Genomic DNA, 19,645 nt, shown 5'->3' with positions numbered 1-19,645 from the left:
AGGCTGGAGTGCAGTGGCTCGATCTCGGCTCACTGCAAGCTTCGCCTCCCAGGTTCACGCCATTCTTCTGCCTCAGCCTCCCGAGTAGCTGGGACTACAGGCACCTGCCACCACGCCAGGCTAATTTTTTTTGTATTTTTAGTAGAGACAGGGTTTCACCGTGTAAGCCAGGATGGTCTCGATCTCCTGACCTGGTGATCTGCCCACCTTGGTCCCCCAAAGTGCTGGGATTACAGGCGTGAGCCACCACGCCCAGCCTAGATCTCATTTAATTTTTCAACAATGTTTTATACTTTCCAGAACACAAATCTTGCACTCTTTTGTTAATTTTTTCCTATTTTATTATGTTTGATGCTATTGTTAATGGGATTGTTTTCTTACTTTCATTTTCAGAATGTTTATTGTTAATATATAAAAATATAAGTCTTGTCTGGGCACTGTGGCTCATGCCTATAACCCTAGCACTTTTGGAGGCCAAGGCGGGTGGATCACCTGAGATTAGGAGTTTGAGACCAGCCTGGCCAACATGGTGAAACCCCTATCTCTACTAAAAATACAAAAGTTTTCTGGGTGTGGGGGTGTGCACGTGTAATCCCAGCTACTCAGAGGCTGAAGCAGGAGTATTGCTTGAACCTGGGAGGCGGAGGTTGCAGTGAGCTGAGATCATGCCATTGCACTCCAGCCTGGGCAACAAGAGTAAAACTCCATCTCAAAAACCAAAATAAAATAAAAATAAAAAATATTAATATAAATATAACTCCTTTTTGTATATTAATCTTGTATCCTTTAACCTGTTTAAATTGTTTATTAGTCCTAATCATTCTTTTAGTAGATTCTTTGGGATAGTCCACGTAAAAGATTATATCATCTGTGAGTAGAGATCATTTCACTTCTTCTTTTTTAATCTGGAAGCTTCTTATTTTACTTTCTTCCTTACTAGCCTAGTATAATGTTGAATAGGAGTGGTGAAAGTGATCATCCTTGTCTTCTTCCTAATCTTAGAAGAAAGCATTCAGTCTTTTACCATTTAGAATAATGTTAGTTGTACATGTTTTGCAAATCTCCTTTGTCAGGTTGAGGAACTCCTCTTCTACTCCTAGTGTGTTGAGGACTTTTATCACAAAGAAGTGTTAGATTTTTTTTATCAAATGCCTGTTTAGTGTCTGTTAAATGACTATGTAGTTTTTGTTCTTAGTTCTATTAAGATGACATATTGTTTTTGGATATTAAAACAACCTACATTCTCACTCTGTCAATTTGAGGTTTTTAATTATTGTAATTATAAATAGATACCTCATTTAAAAAACTGGGAAGTACCAAAAGGCAGGAAGACATTGAACCATTTACAACCTTAACACAAAATTTTCGGGTCTGATTCCTTGGGATACAAATATCAGGTTCATGCAAACGTAATTGTGGTTCTTGCAGTTGAAAGTAATGGCAACGACTGCAAATACTTTTGCATGAACCTAATACATGAAAAGACACATAAATAACCCCACAGGAATAACTGAGCATGTTTCACTAGTTCCCACTTAGTGTATGAGAAAACAAACACAAACAGGTACACAAATAGCTTGAATATAAAATGGCACATATTGAGTGCTATAATCTCATTATGGGACTGCAGAAAGTGGACTACACCTCTAGGACTCTGCTCAGGAGTGGTGTGCTGAGGTTGTTTTATTTCTTGGTCACGGCTCATCCTGTTCACCTTCCCTAAAATTTTCTTTTTCTTTTTCTTTTTTTTTTTTTTGAGACGGAGCCTCGCTCTGTTGCCCAGGCTAGAGTGAAGTGGCACAATCTCGGCTCACTGCAATCTCCGCCTCCCAGGTTCAAGCGATTCTCCTGCCTCAGCCTCCTGAGTAGCTGGGATTACAGGCATGCGCCACCACACCCAGATAATTTTTGTAGTTTTAGTAGAGACGGGGTTTCACCATGTTGACCGGGATGGTCTCGATCTCCTGACCTCGTGATCCACCCGCCTCAGCCTCCCAAAGTGCTGGGATTACAGGCATGAGCCACTGTGCCTGGCCTACTCCTAAGTATTTAACCAAGAGAAATGAAAGTTTATGTCCACACAATGATTTGTACACACATATTTATAGCAACTTTATTTGTAATATCTCTAAACTAGAAACAATCCAAATGTCCATCAATAGGTGGATGGATAAATAAACTGTGCATCCATACAATTAAAACTACTCGGCAACAGCCGGGAGCAGTAGCTCACGCCTGTAATCCCAGCACTTTGGGAGGCCGAGGCGGGCGGATCACAAGGTCAGGAGATTGATACCATCCTGGCTAACATGGTGAAACCCCGTCTCTACTAAAAATACAAAAATTAGCCAGGTATGGTGGCGGGCGCCTGTAGTCCCAGCTACTCGGGAGGCTGAGGCAGGAGAATGGTGTGAACCTGGGAGGCAGAGCTGGCAGTGAGCCGAGACCGTGCCACTGCACTCCAGCCTGGGTGACAGAGCAAGACTCTGTCTCAAAAAAAAAAAAAAAAGAAAAAAAAAAACTACTCAGCAACAAAAAGGAAGATACACGCAACAACATGAATGAATCTCAAAATATTATGCTGAATGAAAAAAGCCAGACAAAGAAAGAATATACTACATTATTTCATTTATATAACATTTTTGAGAATGTTAACTAGTCTACAAGACAGGAAGTCGGGGAGAACAGCGAAGGAGGAGAGGGATTCCAAAAGGACACCAGGAATCTTTTGAGGATGATGGATATGTTCATCATTCTGATTGTGGAGATGATTTCACAGGTAGATACATATATGTCAAAACTTATCAAATCATACACTTGAATATATGCAGTTTAGTTACTATTAATTATACTTCAATAATGCTGTGAAAAATATTGTACTGAAGGATTGTAATAGTTAAGGTGATTTAAGTTCCAATTTTTAAAAAACACAAAACTTCAACCTGCATAAACAACTAAAGAGAATTTCTTGACTCAGCATAATTGAAATGTGTAGTGTGGGCCTCATGTGTAGTTTGATCAGAGCACCAGCTCCATGTGTCTGTGAGGTTCTCTGCTCACTTCCCGATGTTGCTTTTATTCTTAGTGGGGTTTTTCTCGTGGTAACCAAATGGCTGTAGCAGTTGTAGGTCTCACATTCACATACCACACCTTCTGGGAAAATAGATACGTTTCCTTCACCCCAGTCATTGAACCAAAATCTTAAGTCTTAAGCATGATTGAATCAACTATGCTCTTGTGTCTGTCCATGAACCACTCCCTGTTGTCAGACACTGGGAAACAGTCAACCCTCTAATAAATGACTTCTCACCAGTGAAGGAAGTGTGGAAAAGATGCTGGAGAAGCAACCACCTGAAATGCAGAATATGGACCGGTAGATAAGGATGGGGCAGTTAGCATGGGAAAGGCTGGTTTGGATTAAAACAAAAGGTGACCTAAAGTTGTCATTTATGCCTTAAAATATGCTGTTGATATAAAAGAGAAGTGTACTATATTTTGAAATGTTCAAATGTCAGGCGTTAAAGTCAATACAAGAAAGTTCCTGGCCGGGAGGGGTGGCTCATGTCTGTAATCCTAGCACTTTGGGAGGCTGAGGCAGGCGGATCACCTGAGGTCAGGAGTTCAAGACCAGCCTGGCCAGCATGATGAAACCCCATCTCTACTAAAAATACAAAAATTAGCCAGCCGTGGTGGCAAGTGCCTGTAATCCCAGCTACCCAGGAGGCTGAGGCAGGAGAATCGCTAGAACTTGGAGGTGGAGGCTGCAGTGAGCCGAGACTGTGCCACTGCACTCCAGCCTGAGCAACAGAGTGAGATTCTGTCTCAAAAAAAAAAAAAAGTTCCTTTCCCTGTCAACTCTTTTGGGCATCCCTGTTGCATTCCCATTGCCTATTCTAATTCCCATACTTTTCAGGACATTTATTGAAGGAAGCTGTCATGTGGCTTTAGAGTCATTGGGAGCATAAACAACAGAAAAGTCTTCTTCTAGATATAGGTTAAAATGGCTCCCCAAGATATTAGGCACCAAAAATTATTGGTGTTGGAAGTGGTACATGATAGAGAAAAAATGTGAGAAAAAGTTAGCAAAATATTAAGGGTAGAGGAAGAACCCCAAAGGCCATTTTAAAAGAAGTTATATTGTCCATGAATATGTAACATTGCACAGTAAATATAAAGAAAGTGATGGGGACAATAGCTAAATCTTCTAAGGGTTCTATGATGAAGTGGAAAAGAATGACAGCTTTACCTTCCACCTATTCTGTTTAAATATGCAAATTCCATCACACCATTGAATGCATATGTCACATTGCCTAGGAACATATGCAATTTCTTATTTATGTCTTCTTTTTTTAAAAAAGCAATTTTTTTTGTGTTTTTAATTGAGATATACTTCACATTTAGTACAATTCAATTTTTGCCATTCTAAGTTCACAATATATAACATTCAGAGTTGGTGATATGTTGTCTTATGAGTCCTTTATTGCTCCTTTTTTTTGAGACAGTCTCAGTCTGTTGCCCAGGCGGGAGTGCAGTTGCACCATCACAGCTCACTGCAACCTCTGCCTCCCCGCTTCAAGTGATTCTCCTGCCTCAGCCTCCTTAGTAGCTGGGATTACAGGTGTGCGCCACCATGCCTGGCTAATTTTTTTTTTTTTTAGTAGAGATGAGGTTTCACCATGTTGCCCAGGCTGGTCTTGAACTCCTGTCCTCAGGTGATCCACCTGCCTTGGTCTCCCAAAGTGCTGGGATTACAGGCGTGAGCCACTGTGCCCCGCCCTTTATTGCTCTCTTAGAGAGTTAATGCTCTGCCTGTATTTCTATTTTTCTTATACAGCTACATATACAAAGAATGTTTATTAATGGCTTTAGGATAATGATTTGATGAAGATGAAGATATCAATCACTTAAATCAGTTAAACAAACACACAGAACAGACCGTTACCATAGGGAGGGATTAATTTGACATAACTTTTGTAGGTCGGATTTGTGGAGGAGGGAGAGTCTAAATGCAGTCTTTCTTGTAATATCATCTGAAAATGTTGAGACTCTCCAAGGCATTCCCACTTCCTGCTTCTTCCTGTCGTCATCATATTTAACATGATCAGTGCAACGGACATCTGTGGCTTATGCCTACTCAGCACCCTTTTCTCTGGCAACAGCACCCATCTTCTCCCAGAGGAAAACCACTGGTCTTCCCTTCTCTGAGCCTGTAGCTCATAATTGGTGGAGTAGGTGGGCACAAGATTCAGGACTGGCCAATCAATTCAACAGTCACCTGATGCATGTGACCAAAGCTAGGCCAAGAGTAGTCTACTTAGGAATCTCGAGAAGACTACAGAAAACAGGCAGTGTCTTTCAGCTGAAGTGTTAAAGCTGATTGAATGGAAGCTTGCCCACCACAAGCCATCTTTGCCATCACACTGGTGGCAGCCTTTCTGGGAATAAAGCTAATTCAGAGGGACCCCAAGCTGGAGATGGAGACAGATTTCTTTTTTTTTTCTGGGGGGGAGATAGATTTCTGATGATATCGCTTGAGTACCTAGATCCAATCAGATCTACCCTTAGTTTTTGGTTATGTGAGTCAATAAATCATCTTTATGTTTAATTCAATTTAAACTCAGTTTCAAAACTTGCAACTCAGAGTCTTGGCTAACACCACCACCATTATCATAATCTGCATCACCGTCTCCTCTCCTCCCTCTTGAAGCCAGAAGTAAAAGTCCACTTGCTTCCTGGAGCAGAACCTGAAATGATTGCAACATTCAGCCAGGTGAGTGCCCAGAGGAAGTCCAGGGTGGCAGTGTGGGGTGTGGTGGAGGAAGCTCTCAGGTGCTTCTGGAGCAGAGGTAACTCAAGGGCAGAGACCTGCCATTGAGACATAGACTCTGGCTGCCCATTCCTGGAGCACTCATCTGTATTATTGCAGAACTCCCATTGCAAATGCTTTGTTGGGTACAGATTAAAATCTCTACTAAGTGCTTAGCTGGCACCCTGGAGGTGTATAATCAGAAACCATCATTCCTCTTAAAGCTTCATGTTTGCATGCAAACATTCATTTAAATAGCTCAGGCCTCATGATCATAATGCAATTCTAAACTCTTGTCCCAGGACCTGCCCAGTTTTGTGGATGCAAATATTGCCACTGAAAATAGTCCAAAAACAGCATCCAAGATTTTCCACAAAAGTAGGGTCAGAAACCCAGGGAGAGAATTAGTCTATTTCACTTACTCTATTAGATTAGGAATAATGAAAGGGGAAAGAGCAGACGCATTTCTTGTAAATCAAGACTGAAAGCTCCACAAGTGCAAAGACCATGTTTCTTTCTATTTGTCATTGTATTTGCGGTACCCAACATGATGGCCAGCAAAAAATACTTGTTGTGCGATTGGCCTAAGAGATAAATGAATGAATGAAGCAAGAAAAGTTTGAAAAGGGAAGACCAGGCCAGGCGCAGTGGCTCATGTTTGTAATCCCAACACTTTGGGAAGCCAAGGTGGGTGGATCACTTGAGATCAGGAGTTCAAGACCAGCCTGGCCAGGATGGCAAAATCCCATCTGTACTAAAAATACAAAAATTAGCTGGGCATGGTAGCATGCGCCTGTAATTCCAACTACTTGGGAGATACAAGAATCGCTCAAACCCAGAAGGCAGAGATTGCAGTGAGCTGAGATTGCGCCACTACACTCCAGCCTGGGCAACAGAGTGAGGTTCCACCTCAAAAAAAAAAAAGAAAGAAACAAAAAGAAAAGGGAAGACGGAAGACCAAATGATGCTCTCAGAGTCAGGTTCAAATAATACCTCTGCATTGTCTATCTCTGGTTTTTGTGCAAAAGCAGATTACTGCTGAAGGGCCCTTTCCATTCCATCTTGTGGTTCTTCTTTTTTTTCTTTTTTCTTGAGATGGGGTCTTGCTATGCTGCCCAGGCTGGTCTTGAACTCCTGGGCTCATGTGTTCCTCCTGCCTCAGCCTCCTGAAGAGCTAAGATTTCAGGTGCATACCACAATACACAGCTGTATCTTGTGATTCATCTGCAGCCTTAACTGATACAAAGGACATTGGCCATTTTTGCCTGCCCAGTGTCCATTCCCTTTTTCTATTAAGTCCCCCATTTCCTTTTGGGAAATCATCTCTTCTCATTTAACGTACTCTTCTTAGGAGGGTGTGTCTTGGTAAGCACCTCCCACCATGAAAGATGAAGGACACTTTTTTCTTCTGTTTGCACTTGTAAGGACCAGTGCGACCTAAACTCAAACAAGCAGATATTCTCTCCAGTATTTGACTCTTGACCAAGCGACACAAGAATGGAAGGGGTAGTTGGAAGTCATTTATTTTGGCAGGGGTGTTGCTAAGAGAAAAAATTCAAAGAAATTAAATTTAGATTGGGTACAGTGGCTCACGCCTGTAATCCTAGCACTTCAGGAGGCCTAGGTGGGTGGATCGCCTGAAATCAGGAGTTCAAGACCAGCCTGGCCAATGTGGTGAAACCCTGCCTCTACTAAAAATACAAAAATTAGCCAGGTGTGGTGGCGGGCGCCTGTAATCCCAGCTACTTGGGAGGCTGAGGCAGGAGAATCGCTTGAACCCAGGAGGCAGAGGTTGCAGTCAGCCGAGATCGTGCCATTGTACTCCAGCCTGGGCAACAGGAGCGAAACTCCATCCTAAAAAAAAAAAGAAAAGAAAAGAATAAAAGAAAGAAATTAAATTTAACAGAATTTAACTGAGCAAATAATGATCCTCAAATTGGGCAGCCCCCATCCAGAATCAGAAGGTTCAGAGAGATTCCAGCACTGTCACATGGTCAGACAGGATTTATGAATAGAAAAAGGAAAGCAACATACAGAAAACAGAAGTGAGACACAGAAACAGTTGGAATGGTTATAGCTTGGCATTTGCCTTATTTGAACACTGAACAGCTGGCTGCCTGTTGAGTGGTTGAAATATGGCTTCTGTGATTGCCTGAGGCTTGGCTACTTGTTTGGGTTTTTTTGTTTTTGTTTTTGTTTTTGAGACAGAGTTTTGCTCTTATTGCCCAGGCTGGAGTGCAATAGCACGATCTTGGCTCACTGCAACCTCCACCTCGCGGGTTCAAGCGATTCTCTTGCCTCAGCCTCCTACCCGCCACCACGCTGGATAATATTTTTGTATTTTTAGTAGAGATGGGGGTTTCATCATGTTGGCCAGTCTGGTCTCGAACTCCTGACCTCAGGTGATCCGACCCCCTCGGCCTCCCAAAGTGCTGGGATTATAGGTGTGAGCCACTGCACCCGGCCAGCCTCCTTCTTTAACATCCATTCTAAGCTATTGCTATTTGTCCTTTTCACTCCCGGGTTCTATCTCCTTGTAGTGAACACTGTTAGGGTTGTTTCTCCCTTCTCTGCTATGATTCTTCCTTGTCTGTAACTGATTCCTCCCCTCCAGCAGTTTGGCCTTGTACTCTGGCCATTGTGATTGGTCAGATTTACCCATCTTCACCCTAAGCTAGGCCAGTCAGATTTCTTTTTCCTGAGAGTGTAGAAGTTTGACCTCATGAATATGAAAGTTGTAGGTTGTTGAGAGCTAAGCACCAGAAGTGGTTTGGTTAGGAGGAAGGAAGGTCTATAATTTTCTGCTGCTGAGGTTTAGGATTTTCCTGAGTGCCAACACTTCCCTGTCTTCAGGAGAGTTCCAATAAATTTACCTTTCTTGAATAAGTTTTTAAAAATTGGCTTATGTTATCTGCAACCAAAGAACCTCAATTAACACGGTCTCCATGTGATAGAAGGTTCCTTGGAGACAAGGCCAGATTTTTTTTTTTTTTTTTTTTTTTTTTGTGAGACAGAGTCTCTCTCTATCACCCAGGCTAAAGTGCAGTGGCACAATCTCGGCTCACTGTAACCTCTGCCTCCCAAGTTCAAGCAAGTCTTGTGCCTCAGCCTCCCAAGTAGCTGAGATTACAGGCATGTGCCACCACGCCCGGCTAATTTTTGTATTTTTTGTAGAGACGGGGTTTCACCATGTTGGTCAGGCTGGTCTCGAACTCCTGGCCTCAAGTGATCCATCTGCCTCGGACTTCCAAAGTGCTGAGATTACAAGTGTGAGCCACCATGTCCAGCCAAGGCCAAATTTTAATTCATTTATCCATTATGCATTCATCAAACATTTATTGAGCATTTGCTATGTGACAGACACGTGGTAGGTACTGGGAACCCAAAGATAAATTAGACAATCCCCTGAACTCACCAAGCTTGTTGCCTAGTTGTAAGTATAAATGTATTCAATCAATCATTCATTCACTTAATAAGTAATTCATTTATCCAATGAATAATTACCAACACTCATTTAATATTATGTAACAGGCCTTGGCACTAAATGCTTTGGTTAATTCTCCAACTCTATGAGGTATATCCCACTTTACAGATGAAGGAACTGAGTCATAGAGAGGTTAGGCAGCTTTGCCTAAGTCATAAGGATTCTAAGTGCTGAAACTGGTCTTCAATTATGGTATATCTGACTGCAGAGCTCTTGCTTCTAAGCATTGTGTAACCTCCCTCTCAAAGAATCTCAAAGCAGTGTGATACATGCTTACACAGGTGTGTATAAAGTTCACAGAGGAGAAAGCAACTAATTTTGTGGGGAGGTTGGGGTTCAAAACAGGCTTCACAGTTGAAGTGGTTTGAGTAATCTTGAAGGAAGAGAAGGGTTGTCTTCCTGGTGCCTAGCATAGAACTTTGCATATGAACACTGTAAAATGATGATTAAGCGGCTTATGCTTCTGGAAGGAGTTGTTTTCCTGTTTACACAGAGCCTGGGGTGTTTCCTACTGCCTACTGCAGCATCATTTTTGTGATTTAGCAATGGCATGTGAAGTAATCAGATCATCTGTATATCACCGATGCTCACAGAAGCCTGTAAGGTAAGTAGTACAGGTACACACTTTGTAAGATGAGTGAAGAAACCAGGGCTGAGTTTGCATGACTTGTCCAAGACTATACATGGTGAGTAAGTGGCAGAACAAGACAAGGGGCCAGACCCCTGAGGAGGGATTGGCTAACAGGATTCCTCAAATCTAGCCAGACTCCTTTACTCCTCTTAGCCTGCAGTTCAGGCTTTGATCTTTCCAGACTCGGCACCCGAGTTTCTGAAGGTTTCCTCCGAACACCCTCCCCATCCTTCTCAGTTCCAGCTCTCCAAGTCCCGCTCATCTTCCAAGATCTATCTCATTGCACATCTTCCTTGCAAGCCTTCTCCAGATTCATTCAGCTCACTCCCTAAGCTTTAGTTAAATCCCTTAGCCCTGCTTCCATCCAGATTCCTGCCCTGAAAACTTTCTACCTGGTTAGACTCATCACTGCCGTTCAGCTTCCCTCATCAGAACTCCTGTTGCCTCATCTCTCCAGCCTTAGGTTGGTCTTTAACTATTGTTTTCTTTCTATGTGTATATCTTGTCTCTCACTGAAATGTAAGCTCCATGAAGCACAGCCACATGCTTCCTTTTTAGCCTTATACATACAGATGTATATTCACTTTGGGATCAATAGTGTTTGTCAACTCAAATAGGATGCGTGGGATGAATGATCCCACCTTCTGTTAGATTATTCAGCTCCTAAGTCATGCAAAACCGATACCTTGTGGACCTCCTTTCTAGAGCTCCTGCAGGGTGGGGAAAGAATGCAAGGATTCTCATAGGTGCATTTAGCAATTACTAGTAACCAACACTTAATGAATGCTTACTAATTGCTAGGTCCTGTACAAAATACATTACATACGTAAACTTATTCAATCTTCACGACAACTATTATTGTCCCCACTGAACAGATGAAGACACATAGAGGTCACTCAGCTAGAAGTGGCGCAGCTAGGATTTAAAACCCAGACCGACTCCAGAGTCCATACTCTTAATTATGATACTAAATTCTTTATGGATAACAGAAAGTCTCTAATTGTAATGTAGATCAATTTCCTTGCTTTCTAACCCCATGGGAAGATGGAACTAAAAGGGTGAGAAAATAATATTTATTATACGCCTACTATGAGCCTAGTATTAGAAGAGGTGCATAATGGGTTAATGACATAATTCTTGCTATCAGTCTATGAAGCAGGAAGTATTAACTCCATTTTAAAGAATTTGGCTTCTAAAGTGGTTAAATACAGTGCTCAAGTTTTAGCCTCCAGTTATTGGCAGAGTTGGAATTAGACCAGGTTTTCTAACTTTGAAGGAAAGACTTAATTTAAAGGAGACTGTATAGAAAACCCTGCCAAGGGCAAATGTGAAGGGCACGTGAAAAGGCATCTGAATTATTACTTATAATAATTCAGAAATAGTGAATGTGTGGCGCATATTGAAGAATGATGAGAGATTGTCAAAAAATCTATTCTATAAACACTCACAGAGGAATCAGCTAATTAAACAAGGGAGCTGCCTGTCTTGGGCTAGGACATAAACCCCAGAACTTCCCACGAGGCAAGGGCAGAGAGGGCGCCACCTGTCCTGGAGAACCTGGGAACCCGCTGCAGAGACTTCGGCTCAGCCCCTTTTATTTCCTCACACTCTAATTGGCTACTTTTCCCTGGGCTCCGCCTCCTCCTCGGTCTGGACCATTAAACAGGCAAGCCCTACCCCGGACCTGGATGCGGCCTCCAATCAGGTGCCAGGCCCTGGAGTCCCTCTAGAGAAGCCCCCTCTCCGCCGGCGAGGCGCTTTGCTCTCGTCCGTGATTGGCCAGGCAGCAGCATGGGGTCCGCCTCCTTCTCTTCCAGATTGGTCAGTGGTCCTCAGGTCCACATCCCTCTCGGCCGGTGTCCGCCGCTTTTTCCCTTCGCTGCGTGGCCTTGGGCGAGCCCAGTCCTCTGCGGAGAGGGCCCCGCCCTCTGTGAAGGCCCGCCCGGGAATTGGCGGCGGCGCTGCAGCCATTTCCGGTTTCGGGGAGGTGGGTGGGGTGAGGAGCGGGACTTGGAGCAGCTGCCGCCGCTGCCACCGCCCACAGAACCTGCCTTGCGCCTGGTGCTGCCAGGAAGATGCGGCCGGAGCCCGGAGGCTGCTGCTGCCGCCGCACTGGGCGGCCGAATGGCTGCGTGGCGAACGGGGAAGTACGGAACGGGTACGTGAGGAGCAGCGCCGCAGCCGCAGCCGCAGCCGCAGCCGCCGCCGGCCAGGTACTAGGGGCCCGCGCGGCGGGGCCGGGGTGGCGGTGTGGACTGGCGGAGGGGCGGCTGGGCGGGGCGAGGTCTCCGGGCCATCCGCTGGGCAATCCGCCGGGCGGGCGCTGCTCGCAGGTGTGGGCGGCAGTGTCCGGCGGCTGGCCCGATCTCCACGAGCCTGGAGGCTCAAGGACGGCTCGGGGGCTCCCCACCTCTCCGCGCCTGGAGGTCTTCCTCACTTACTCCCGGAGCTCTGGGTTCTGCTCAGAGCCCCGGGTACTTTTCTCTGCCCCATCCTGCCAGAAGTGTGTGCTGTCCCCAGGGGAAGCGATGAGGGGCCCCTCGGACCCCAGTGGGAGCTGCCCAAGGGCTTCCGAGGGTCCCTTCTCAAACCCCCGAGGTTGTTGCTTCCTTTTAAAGTCCTGCAGCCGTCCAAAGAAAACCACCCATGGGGTCCTTAAGAAGCAAAGAAAGTTAGGCGGTGGTGTCAGATGGAAACACACCCAGCCTCTCCCAACCACATTCTGGCTACCACGTTCGCTCCTCAACCAGGACATTGGTCCGTAGATCTGGCAGGGAATCCAAGCTGGTCCCTCGAAAGCATCATTCTCTTAACTCTGCCCTTGGTGAGACTCTACCCCAGGCTCCAGGTTGGATTAGGTGGCCCCTTCGACCCTTTCCTGAACACGAGTGCTATCACACAAGGGGATTGTTTAGCCTGGTGGTGACTTGCGATGACTCTATACTAATTAACCATGCTGAATCATCAACCAAATTCAGGCAGTTCTAAAATATTTTGAAAAGTTCTAAATTCAAGACAATGCTTATTATCAACCTTACAGTGCTCTGGACTGACAGATATTCTGTTGAAATGTGTTTTTAAAGATGAGCTGGTTAAAACGATGCAAGATCGGTGTTCCTGGAAGAGAGTGTTGCGATAATTTCCAGTTGACTTTAATACGTTTAAGTCTTGTACAGATATTAAGGAACACTTAGAAAGTACTCTGTTTCCCTTTAGCAGGAGTGTGACTGTTGCAGTTTGATACGATGGTGATCTTAATTTGGCTTTAACATAAATATCTGGCAGGCTCTTTCCCAGATGAGTAGTTATGATGGATAGATCTGTTACTGTTTGGTGCGAAGCAGAAAATAAAGCATTTTTCCAGGTCATGTTGAGATACTGAGACTGAGAGTTGAGGGGAAAAATAAGTAAAAAATAAGTAAAACAGACTTGACCTCCCCTGAAGTTGTAAGGTGTCAAAGCGAAGTAATACACAGATCAAAATATTTGTTTTCACTTTTAAAGAAATAATTGTGTGAGGGAGGAAGTGATAACAGTCAGCTCATTATAAGCAGTGGAATAGTTTGTCGTTTTCCTAGCAATGTAAACGACTTATAAGACAAAATTGTTGTGGTATAGAATGTAATAGGGAAATTTAACGGGTAGGAGTTAGAAAATACATTGCAGGTGAATTTCATTGAGGTACGATTTTTTTTTTTTGAGACAGAGTTTCGCTGTTGTCACCCAGGCTGGAGTGCAATGGCGCGATCTCGGCTCACTGCAGCCTCCACCCCCTGGGTTCAAGCGATTCTCCTGCCCCAGCCTCCCGAGTAGCTGGGATTACAGGCGTCCGTCACCACGCCCGGCTAATTTTTGTATTTTTATTAGAGATGGGGTTTCACCATGTTGGCCAGGTTGGTCTGGAACAACTGACCTCAGGTGATCGACCTGCCTTGGCCTCCGAAAGTGCTGGGATTACAGGCGCACCAGGCCGAGGTATGATTTTTTTTTGTTTTTTTGTTTTTGTTTTTTTTTGAGACGGAGTCTGCTCTGTCGCCCAGGCTGGAGTGCAGTGGCGCGATCTCGGCTCACTGCAAGCTCTGCCTCCCGGGTTCACGCCATTCTCCTGCCTCAGCCTCCGGAGTAGCTGGGACTACAGGCGCCCGCCACCGCACCCGGCTAATTTTTTGTATTTTTAGTAGAGACGGGGTTTCACCATGTTAGCCAGGATGGTCTTGATCTCCTGACCTCGTGATCCGCCTGCCTCGGCCTCCCAGAGTGCTGGGATTACAGGCGTGAGCCACCGCACCCTGCCAGTATGATTTTTTAAAATGAAAAAGGAAGTCAAGAGAAAGGTGTTCACACTTCAGCGGTGCTTTCTGTTCAAATGCTTCTTTCAATCTCTATGAGTTATGTTCAGATTTAGTAGGAAATCAAGGACCTTTCTCCCATAATCTCTAACAATTTTGCATTTGTAGAATGATATTTCTTCAGAGCTTGCCAACTAATAAGGTGAAGAAATATCAAGGTACTAACATGACATTTTAAAATCTGTATGAATAACATTTGGTTGACTTTTGGGGACATGTTTTGTAAAAGTTTCACTCCAGGCACATTGGTGGCATTTGGAAGAACGGTCTGTTGGAATGCTGTGAGGGCTGCAGTATCCCTTCTAGAAAACTACTTCTCACCAGTATTTTTAAAACAGATTTCAGATCTGGAGCTTTCTACACGCTCAGATGGAGGAATATTGTCTGTGAATTTTTTTGTTTCTTATACAAAAGAGAGATCTTGGTAACTACATGAGAGCAATACAATAACTTAACATTTTTTAAAAGTTGTTTTCATTTTAATTAAAGCGATGTGCTTGTGCTCCAGCCTCTACCTATCTTTCCCCTCTTTCTGGGGGAAATGTTGCCAACTGTGCCATCAAAAATACGCATACAGCTGTGTGTCATGCTTTTACTAAAATATGAATTTAGAGTACAACATGGTTGAGATGTAAATTCTTTTCCTCACATCTCCCACTATGTCTTTTAATGAACAGGAGAGAAGTCAGAAACGTCTAGGATCACTTTACACTCTCAAGAGTATGTTTCTGTGCTTGAAAGGATGAATGAATGTATATAGAACAACTCTTGGATTTGGGTTTAGAATTTGATTAGCTAGATGCTGTGTTAAGGAGTTATGAAACAATCAGACATTGCTGTTTAGTGATGACAGTAGACACACAGTTTTCACAATAGTTACAGTTGAACAATAGAGCAGTAATTTTTCCTCGCTGCTATTCAGATGAGTGGGAGGAGCACAAGCCTTTATGTGAGGTAAGGTGTGGCAATTTGCCCAAGGGAAACTTTTACATTAGCATTGGAAAGAACCTTTGGCAGTTTATTTAATTCAGTCCTTTATCTCTTTATAGGACTTTATTAAAATCAGTCTTGATAGAAAATTCTATACTGTTTTTAAAGATCTCCAGGGGATTTGCAGCAAGTTTTTCTCTATAGCAAATTGGATTATTCCGTGATCTTAATTACCAGATTTCTTCCTGTGGATTTAACGTTTGATTAAATAAATGCCGTGTTTTGGTTGCACCTGAAATATAGTAGTTTGTTCGTGTGTTTGTTTTTAAAACTCCATGTTAACAGCTCTTTTTAAAAGAGCTTCCATTTCTTTATAGAAGTTTTGAGATTTAGGTTTTCCTTTTACTTTCCTCAATTAGTTAATAAGTGTGAAAGAAAAAAAGTTATCTACCTTTGAGACAGTTTTGACCCTAACTTTTTTCCCTTTGGGTGTAGTTTTAATGAGATATTAGGAGGATGAGAGCTCTCTGGCTGTCAGAATAAAAAATTCTGTCTCGAGGAATTGGGGCAAAAGTTGTATTCTTATGTTAAATAATAAGACAAGCAAAGTAGAAAGAACAAAGTGTTAGTCTTGCTTCTTAGGAGGAGGCAAATAAATAACTAATGAAAGCTGGTTTACTAAGTAGCTACTAGCTTTTGTTTCCACTGAGGGGGAAACAGTAACTGGGGATTTAATGTGATAGTTAAGGAAAAGGAGAAGATAGTTATGAGGCCAGAACAGTAGAAATAGTTAGAATAGTCATATATCTATTTAGATTTAGCAGGTCCTGATAAGATACCTCAGATACCTCAAGGCTTTTCAGAAATAATGTAATTACAACTTGGAGGACAAGATTTTCATTTCAATTTTCACTCTAAGGGGAAGCATATCTTGATTCTTACATAGCTGCAGCTAAAGAATTCCAGAGTTATTTGAGGTACTCAGGAATTTTCTTTAACAGGAATTCTTGGGAAATGTGTAAGCAACTATGTTCTTAAGATAGTATTTTAGAACTAGGATGTTCAGAAAAGTCAGACTTGTCCACTTTTTAGGGTTTGCCCATGTGCCATGGAAATTTGCACTGCTTTGAGCAAGACAGTTAATTGGTTGATTTAATTAGATTCAGTTTTTGGAAGAAAGAAGCAGTGTTTATTGGTAGAATAGGCAATTCAGAGGGATGGGTAGAGGCACTGTTTGCATTCTGAGTGGGTGTGCCGTACTTGATTAAAAAAATGGTTTGTGGACTCAAAGTCAGTTCCCTTCTGGGTAGTTTCTGAGAAGCTTCTGTAATATAATTCACAATTTGTGACCGATAAAAAAATAAGTCCTTTGCTCTTGACCCGTTTACTGTTAGAAAATTTATCTTAAGTTTGTCTTTAAGACTACTTTTTATTGCAAAGCTTGAGGCAGCTATTCTTCCTTTTTTAAAAAAATAATTTTTACTTCTCATTATAGAAATAATACATGTTTAATGTGGGATCATAAAGCATTGGGATAATCTGTGTTAGGGTTTTTTTTTTGAGACGGAGTCTCACTCTGTCACCCAGGCTGGAGTGCAGTGGCGCCATCTCAGCTCACTGCAGCCTCCGCCTCCCGGGTTCAAGCGATTCTCCAGCCTCAGCCTCCCGAGTAGCTGGGATTACAGGCATGCGCCACCACGCCTGGCTGATTTTTGCATTTGTAGTAGAGACAAGATTTCACAGTGTTGGCCAGGCTGGTCTCGAACTCTTGACCTCAGGTGATCCACCTGCCTCGGCCTCCCAAAGTACTGGGATTATAAGGCGTGAGCCACCCCGCCTAGCCGGAGGTTTGTTTTTTAATGTGGTCTATTGTAAATCCGTCTGCTACGTTCCGATAATTTCTTTTTTTTTTTTTTTTTGGCGAGATAGGGTCTCGCTCCAGCTTGGCCTGTGGTGGCGCAGTCGCAGTCATAGCTTACTGCGGCCTCAACTTCCCGGGCTCAAGCGATCCTGCCACCTCATCCTCCCAAGTAGCTGGGTCCACAGGTGTGCACCACTACAGTGGGCTAATTTTTTTTTTTTGAGACAGAGTCTTGCTCTGTCACCCAGGCTGGAGTGCAGTGGCGCGATCTTGGCTCACTACAAGCTCTACTTCCCAGGTTCACACCGTTCTCCTGCATCAGACTCCCGAGTAGCTGGGACTACAGGTGCCCGCCAACACACCCGGCTAATTTTTTTTTTTTGTATTTTTAGTAGAGACGGGGTTTCACCATGTTAGCCAGGATGGTCTCCATCTCCTGACCTCGTAATCCGCCCGCCTTGGTCTCCCAAAGTGCTGGAATTACAGGCTTGAGCCACCGTGCCTGGCCTTTTTTTTTTTTTTGTAGAGAGGGGTCTTGCTGTGTTCCCCAGGCTAGTCTCTTTTTTACTTAAAAAAAAAAAAACAAAAATAAATAAACAAATAAAAAAATATATATAAAGAGAAAGGGAGACAGAGAGAGAGGCAGAGGGAGACAGAGTCTCACTGTGTTGCCCAGGCTGATCTCAAACTCTTGGGCACAATCAATCCTCCTGCCTTGGCCTCCTGAAGTGCTGGGATTACAGGTGTGAGCCACCGCACCCAGCCACCCAGGCTGGTCTCAAACTCCTGACCACAAGCATCCTCCTGCTTCAGCCTACCAAAGTGCTGGGATTACAGCCACTGTGCCAGACTATTTTGTGATAATTTCTAAGTACAGTGAAATATACGGTTGTACTGAGACTATGGGTGTGATCCAGTCTTACTCCAAAAAATACATATTAAGGGCCGGGCGCAGTGGCTCATACCTGTAATCCCAGCACTAAGGGAAGCCAAGGTGTAAGGATTGCTTGAGCCCAGGAGTTCAAGATCAGCCTGGGCAACGTGGTGAGACCCCATCTCTATTTAATTAAAAAATAATAAGATATGTGACCAGGCACTGTGGCTCACGCCTGTAATCCCAGCACTTTGGGAAGCCGAGATGGGTGGATCACTTGAGGTCAGGAGTTTGAGACCAGCCTGGCCAACATGGTGAAACCCCATCTCTACTAAAAATGTAAAAATTAGCTGGGTGTGGTGGCGCGTGCCTATAATCCCAGCTACTCTGGGAGTCTGAGGTAGTAGAATTGCTTGAACCCAGGAGGTGGAAGTTGCAGTGAGCCAAGATGGTGCCACTGCACTCCAGCTTGGGTGACAGTGAGACTCTATCTCAACAAAACAAAACAAAACAAAACAAAACCACAGTTAGATAGCATTTCACACCACTAGGATTGCTAAAATAATAAACCGGGTATTAAGCGTTCATGAGGATATAGAGAAATTAGAATCCTGATACATTGCTGGTGGGATTATAAAATGATGCAGTCACTTTAAGAAACAGTTAAACATAGGGTTAGCATGTGGCCCAGTAATTCTACTCCCAAGAAAAATCAAACATATATTCCTGCGGAAAACTTGTATATTAATTATAATAGCAGCATTATTGATTGATTGATTGATTGATTGATTCAGGGTGTTACTGTTACCCAGACTGGCAGGACATGGCTCACTGCAGCCTCCACCTCCTGGGCTCAATCAGTCCTCCCACCTCAGCCTCCCAAGTATCTGGGACTACAGGCATATGCCACCATGAGTGGCAAAAATTTTTTTTTTTTTTTGAGACAGAGTCTCGCTCTGTCGCCCAGGCTGGGGTGCAGTGTGACTCACTTTAACCTCCACCTCACTGGTTCAAGCAGTTCTCCTGCCTCTGCCTTCCCAGTAGCTGGGACTACAGGCACGCGCCACCATGCCCAGCTAATTTTTTGTATTTTTAGTAGAGATGGGGTTTCACCATGTTGGTCAGGCTGGTCTCGGACTCCTGACCTAAGTGATCCATCCACCTCGGGCTTCCAAAGTGCTGGAATTACAGGCGTGAACCACTGTGTCTAGCCCCGCATTATTTATAATAGCCAAAAAGTAGAAACAATCCAAATGTCTATCAACTGATGAATAGATAAAATATGGTATATCCATATAAAAGGATATTATTCAGCAGTACTACTGAAGGAATGCAGTACTAATACATGCAGGAGAATACTACATTGTTTATGGCCACGTGTTTATATAGTGAAAGTATTTAAAAATACAGGGGAATGATAAACACCAAACTCCCAATTCCTCTGGGGAGGAAAGGAAATATAGCATTTCCCCAGAACAAACTTCTTAAAAGGATTGGAAAACTACTTAAACATGTCAGATCTTGACACTGTCCTGATGGCCTCCTGTCACTGATAACAAAATACAAAATAGGGTTTACAAGGCCCACCATGAACTTTCTCATCCCTCTCTGACTTCATATCCTGCCAGGTCACTGCTTTGTAGCCAATCTGGGCTTTCCGATGTTCCCCAAACACATTGCCATCAAGCATCCCTCCCTGGGGCCTTATTA

General features: G+C 43.6%; 1 protein-coding gene across 1 annotated transcript in view; it reads left to right on the top strand.

Moving 5' to 3' along the window:
* The first annotated feature begins 11,730 nt into the window (after positions 1-11,730).
* The window catches only part of SPTLC2 (serine palmitoyltransferase long chain base subunit 2), a 105,710-nt gene continuing 97,795 nt past the window's right edge, over positions 11,731-19,645 (top strand). The window contains exon 1 of the mRNA XM_054448640.2: positions 11,731-12,134. Coding sequence (XP_054304615.1) covers positions 11,997-12,134 — 138 coding nt within the window. The 5' untranslated portion in view covers positions 11,731-11,996. The remainder of the gene's footprint in view (positions 12,135-19,645) is intronic.

The sequence above is a fragment of the Pongo pygmaeus genome, chromosome 15 (genome assembly GCF_028885625.2).
Source record: "Pongo pygmaeus isolate AG05252 chromosome 15, NHGRI_mPonPyg2-v2.0_pri, whole genome shotgun sequence".
NCBI classification, from domain to species: Eukaryota; Metazoa; Chordata; class Mammalia; order Primates; family Hominidae; genus Pongo; species Pongo pygmaeus.
The sequence above is the reverse complement of the archived record's forward strand: the minus strand, read 5'-3'. Positions and strand labels throughout refer to the sequence as shown.